Source organism: Papilio machaon, chromosome 12, assembly GCF_912999745.1.
Source record: "Papilio machaon chromosome 12, ilPapMach1.1, whole genome shotgun sequence".
In the NCBI taxonomy this organism is placed as follows: Eukaryota; Metazoa; Arthropoda; class Insecta; order Lepidoptera; family Papilionidae; genus Papilio; species Papilio machaon.
In genome coordinates, this window is record NC_059997.1 from 47,887 (window position 1) to 53,568 (window position 5,682).

Below are 5,682 nucleotides of genomic sequence, written 5' to 3' on the forward strand. Positions count from 1 at the left end.
TCGCCGTCCTGCCGCCGCCGTCCGGGCCTGTGACCCCTGGGGCGCGGTGGAGACCCTGAACCGGATGTACAGATGATCGGACAGGGTCTCCACCTCCTCAAGGACACGCCAACACGATATGCGTGCACCGATGCCGGGGGTCGCGAACGTGACGTCCACGACTGATCCCCCTTGTCGGCGCACGCACGTGTTGGCGTTGCCTTGGTTCTCCGGAACTAAGCCGATCATGACGGCCCAGTCCCGGAGAAGCGCCCCTTTCAGGTCAGTGATGGAGGACCCCCACGCTGCGCACTTAGCGTTGAGGTCCCCCATCACGATGACCTGGGCCGGTGATGCTCTCTGCACAACCGGCTCCAGGCCATCCAGGAACCTCTCGAATTGCCGGAGGTTCCTGTTTGGGGAGAAGTAGACTCCTATGAGTACTACTTCTCCCCAGTTCACCGCCACGTAGCCAGCTCCTCTCTCCCTGAGGGAGAGGTGTTGCTGACTCGATGGCGGCACCACTATGGCTACTGAGCCCTCTGTGTCCCCGAACCAACTGGGTTGGGGGGGGACAAAGTAGGGCTCAGCCACGACGGAAACAGCAATTCTCCACTCTGCCAGGCACTGCATGAGCAGGTCCTGTGCGCGGGCAGAGTGGTTGGTGTTCGTCTGTAAAATTTCGAAATGCAGGTGTCTAGGCATTAGGACACCTGCATTTCTTCCTCTTCAGCCCTGCGGCTGCCGTGCGGTTGGGGCTGAGTGCGAGGTACTCTGCTCGACGACGGGGCTTTGCCCTTCACCGACGGGGGTGTGCACTTGGCACCCCCCATCACATGTGAGTGTGGGCGCCCCGTCGTTGCACACACGGTGCATTTGCAGGGGGCCTCGCACTCTGCCGACTTGTGTCCTTCACTGCCGCAGCGGAAGCAGAGACGCCCGTTCTCTGTCTCCGCTGGGCATAGGGCGCGAGTGTGGCCCAGCATCATGCATTTATAGCAACGCAATGGCTGGGCCTCCACTGCTTTGACGGTGGCCATCGTCCATCCGATGGCCACTCGTCCCGCCTTCACGACTGCCTTAGCGGCAGTCGCTGGGCACTTGACCAGGGCGGAGCCTCCGCCCCAGAAACTCGGCCTGATATTACCTACTTTCATGGAGGTGGGGGGACACCCGCCGACCGATGCCAGTTGGGCCGCCACTTCCTCAGTGGTCACCGTGTCATCCAGACCGGTGATCCTGAGGACGGCCATTTTGGTTGGGCGGGTGATGTCCGCCCAGCTCCCTACTGCCTCCACCAGGGCGGCGGCGAGGCGGTCCGCGGTTTCCTCGGGGGTGGTCCCCCCGACCTCCATCAGTTTGGAGCCGGTCATGCTCGTTCGGATCCTGACCGACTCCAAACCGAATTCCCTCAGGGAAATCGAGGATCTGGCCTTTGCCAGGACCTCGGTGTATTTCGCGTCAGACATGGCCCCTTCCGCGGTGGTCATGGTGGCCCCTTTCTTGAGGGTCACCACTATGGCCGCGGTTTTTGGGGCAACGATTTTAACGGCCTTTGGTGGGGCCGGGGCGATCTGCCGGGTTGTTCCGGCTGAGGGGGGGGAATTAGCAGCAACAGCCGCATTTCCCCTCTTCTTCCGCCGGACAACCTCGGACCAGGAGTTGCCCGCAGTCCCCGTCTGGGCTTCCCCCTCTCCGCTTGTCCCAGCGGTTGGGGGGGGAGGAGTCGCGTCTGCCTGTCCTGCCCCCTGTTTTCCCTTGGAGGGAGGAGGAGGCGGGGGGGCAGTCGGCCGCTTAGCGGCGCCCTTCTTCGGCGCCTTCTTTACCGCCCTGGGTGTGGGCGCTTGGGGTGGCTGGGCCTCCCCATCCACCTCCATGGCGCCTTCCACGAGCCCCGATCGGGACTTGTGACGGGGCGGCGGCGGCTGCCGTTGGTCGGCACGCAGAGGGGGCCTCATGACGGGCTCCGGAGGAAGGCGCATCTCCAGGTCTTGTAGGCGGGCATTGATCATCCCGCCTACCGACTGCAGGAGTTGCCCCTTCATCTCCTCCATGGCGCATCTGAGCACCTCCTCAAAGTTGGGCTGTTGGGGCCCTGTCGCCTCTCTCGGGGCTGCAGCGGACTTCCGCTGCGACTCCACGTACGCCTGTTTGAAGGCACGCAGCTCGTTGCGGACAATATCTAGCTCCCTTGTTAGGCGAGCATTGTCCGCACGGAGCCTGCGCTGCTCTTCTTCAGGCGTTATATCGCGAAGGCCCTCAACCGCCTCTACTACGCATTTAGTGGCCCGGTTAATTTGGCCCCACACAGTACCCTTTAGGTGGCTGCTCTTCTTAATCTCCTCCTTAATCTTCTCTACACTTTTGAGAGCCTCCTCGGCGAGGGCGTCGACCGTGCCCCTGGATAGGGCGCTGGGGGTCCCGTCGTCGGAGGCCTTTGCGGAGGCCATTTTGGGGCTCGTCATCCTCCCGTGTGGACGGTAGCTTGGGTCGGGGTCCTCCCCCTCACTATCCCCCCCATCAGCCAGGTAGTCCTTTGCCTCCTTGAGGAAGCTGTATACCCCTACCGGGCGCCTAACGCGGCCCCTCGTCGAAGAGGAGGCCACTTTATGCGCCACGGCCGGGGCGTCCTCATCTGCGGATGTAGCGGCCAACGGCCGTTTATGGGTCGTTCCCGTTCGGAACCTTAATGTCATGCCCGCTGACCGCGGCTTACCTCCCTTGTTTTGCCTTGCGGCGTCCTCGCTGCACGCGGCGCCCGCAGCTCCCAGCCGGCGCCCGGAGGCGCCCTCGTCCTCTGAGCACGTGTAGTCCGACATGGAGGTGTCCTCCCCCATGTCGTAAGCCGCTTTGTTTCGGTCGCTCATAGCGATTGTAGACTTTTCATAAGTAAAGTTCTACAAACACTAAGATACGCACTTAAACACTAAAAACTAAACTATTATGGTCTCTGTCCACCCTAAAAACTATATCGGTCGGCTTGTCTCACTGAGACGCATCTCCCGATATATAACTCGTCGAAATCGGGGCACTTTTTGGAATTTGTCGTAAAAGTGCCACGCCCAAAACGACCGTTACAACACTTAAACACTAAAAACTTAACTAATTTGGTCTCTATCCACACTAAAACTATTTCGGTCGATTTGTCTCACTGAGACGCATCTCCCGATATATCACACGTCGAAATCGAAGCACTTTTAGACTTTGACGAAAAAGTGCCACGCCCGAAATAACCGTTAAAACACTAAAACACTAAAAACTTAACTATTTTGGTCTCTGCCCACTATGTATTATATATCACTAGATGCGTCTCGCCGAGGCGCATCTCCCGATGTATAACACACGTAAATCACCTCACTTTTTACCACATTTATCGAATTTTGAATGCGGAGCGACACGGAAGCGATGCACACGGTACGGCAACCAACCTAACCTAACCTTTTTTTTTTTTTTTTTTTTTTGTAACGAGGGAAAATACACTTCCGTACCCCTGCGCCGGGCAGTGCAATGGCGCAGGGAGTGTGGGACTCGCCTACAGTCGTTCAGCCATACCCACTAAAAACCCTCATGCCCATCTCAACGCGGTGACCCGAGCTTTGTATCAGCTGAGCCTTAACCAAAGCTCGGGCCGTGCGTCTGGCGCTGAGAGCGCCTCACCCTAGGTGGTGAGAGCCAGAGAGGTAGGATCTTTTTTGTCCTACCACCCCAGCCCCCACCGGCGGAACCAACCGGCCCGCCCTCTACCCTACTCTACGTGCCGCAGAGGGGGCTGGAAAACCAGTACCCCCCCTCGGCCTCTCCATCCCACATCCATACATCACCTCACATCTGGCCATGAGGGCCGCAGGGGGCATGGTAAACCAGTACCCACCCACAGCCCCCACGACCTCACCCCACATCCGGCCACGAGGGCTGTAAGATGGGCAGGATAGACCAGTACCCACCCACACCCCCCGCGGCCCCACCAGGTCGCATCGACCACACTAGGCTCACCCTTACCTTTCGCTGCCCTGAAAAGGGCAGGTACTCGGCTTGGGTTTGCCACCCTCTCCTTTGCGGACCCGCGAGTGGCCCCGCAGCCTAACCTAACTAGTCTAGCCTAACTAACTAATCTAATTAGCCTAACTTATCTAACCGACTTAGCCTAGCCTACTCTAAGACCGACGGCCGCGACCTACGACCAATTCTGATGGTCGCGCCGCCCCGGCATCGGGCTTGCGCCCTCCACCTACAGAATCGCCCTCACCTTTCTCTGAGCCAGGTCACCAGTCTGGCATAGACAGATACTAAGTTCGGGCTCATCTCTCAAAAGGCGCTCGCCTAGCGGCGAGACGCCGCCCTCTCCTTTGCGGGCCCACAAGTGGGCCCGCAGCCTAACCTAACTAGCCTAGCCTAACTAACTAATCTAATTAGCAACTAACCGACTTAATCTAGCCTACTCTAAACTAACTTAAGACCGACGGCCGCGACCCACGACCAGAGTGGCTAGATCTGGTGGTCGCGCCGCCCCGGCATCGGGCTTGCGCCCTCCACCCGCAGAATCGCCCTCACTTTTCTCCGAGTCAGGTCACCTTTAGGAGGAGATCAGGTAGTCAGCCTCAGATACTAGGTTCGGGCTCATCTCTCAAAAGGCGCTCGCCTTGCGGCGAGACGCCGTCCTCTCCTTTGCGGGCCCACAAGTGGACCCGCAGCCTAACCTAGCTTATACTAACTAACTAACCTATCTAACCTAGTAGGCGCTCGCCTTGCGACGAGACGCCGCCCTACCCTAATCTACTAAACCTAACCTTACCTAACTTACCCTAGCTAACCTACCAGTGTTTGGTTCGCGGGGCCGAAGCCCTACCCCGGCAGAAAGCCGGGGCGTTCCCCTATCCACCACCCGGGGACGCGCCACGTCGGAGTTCACCTCTCCGCCCACTCGGACAACCGAGCAGGTCCGTGGAACCTAACCTAACCTTTTTTTTTTTTTTTTTTTTTAAACGTTGGGAAATGTGTTAAGCATACCGCCCGCCCTTCGGGGGGGCGGGCGGTTATGTGAGGCTCCCCCGGCGCCAATAGGGGCGCCGGGTATACTCACCAAAACCCAACGGTGTTCCACCTTCTCCGCTTGTGATGGGGCCGTGGGAACGCGATAGCACACCACCACGGCCCCGTCTGCGGATTGCCCGCCACGTGGAGATGCGGCGGGCCCTGCTTCCGCGACGACGCCTTCAGCAGAAGGCGCCGTCGACCTTCGCCGAGGACTCCCCGGAACACGTGGGGAGTCCTACAGCACGGGACCCTTGCGAGGCAGGCGGCGAACCCCGATTCGCCGCCCGCGGGTCCCTCACGGCGGCGCCCTGTCTAGCGCCACAAGGTGCGCCCGACGGCGCCGCCCCGGTCTCCTGCGGCGGATCGGGAGCGAGTCGACGGCGTCTTCCCGCGCCCGCTCCGCCGCTTCTTTCAGCGTCATAACCTCGACGCTGAAAGAGGAGACCGCCTTCCATACCTCCTCCCTGTCTGCCATAGCAGCTGCCATGACAGGCAGGGAGAGGTCCGTCCCAAGGACCGAGGACACGGCGACGCGTTGCTCCGCCCATGCTGGGCATGCCTCGCGCGTGTGTTGCGCCGTGTCCACCTCTCCGGTGCCGCAGTGGTGGCAGTCCGCGGTGGGCTCCCTTTTCACCACCCCACACAGATATGCCCCGAAGCATCCGTGCC

The 5,682-nt window shown here is 60.0% G+C and overlaps 1 protein-coding gene across 1 annotated transcript; it reads right to left on the bottom strand.

Moving 5' to 3' along the window:
- Positions 1-683: 683 nt before the first annotated feature.
- LOC123721507 lies at positions 684-2,816 on the bottom strand. Its single transcript, XM_045680326.1, has one exon. It carries the CDS (start codon positions 2,814-2,816, stop codon positions 684-686), a length of 2,133 nt encoding a protein of 710 aa, XP_045536282.1.
- Positions 2,817-5,682: the final 2,866 nt, after the last annotated feature.

Coding starts and splice junctions, on each gene's coding strand:
- LOC123721507 (XM_045680326.1), bottom strand. CDS start 2,816: ATGGGGGAGGACACCTCCATGTCGGACTACACGTGCTCAGAGGACGAG.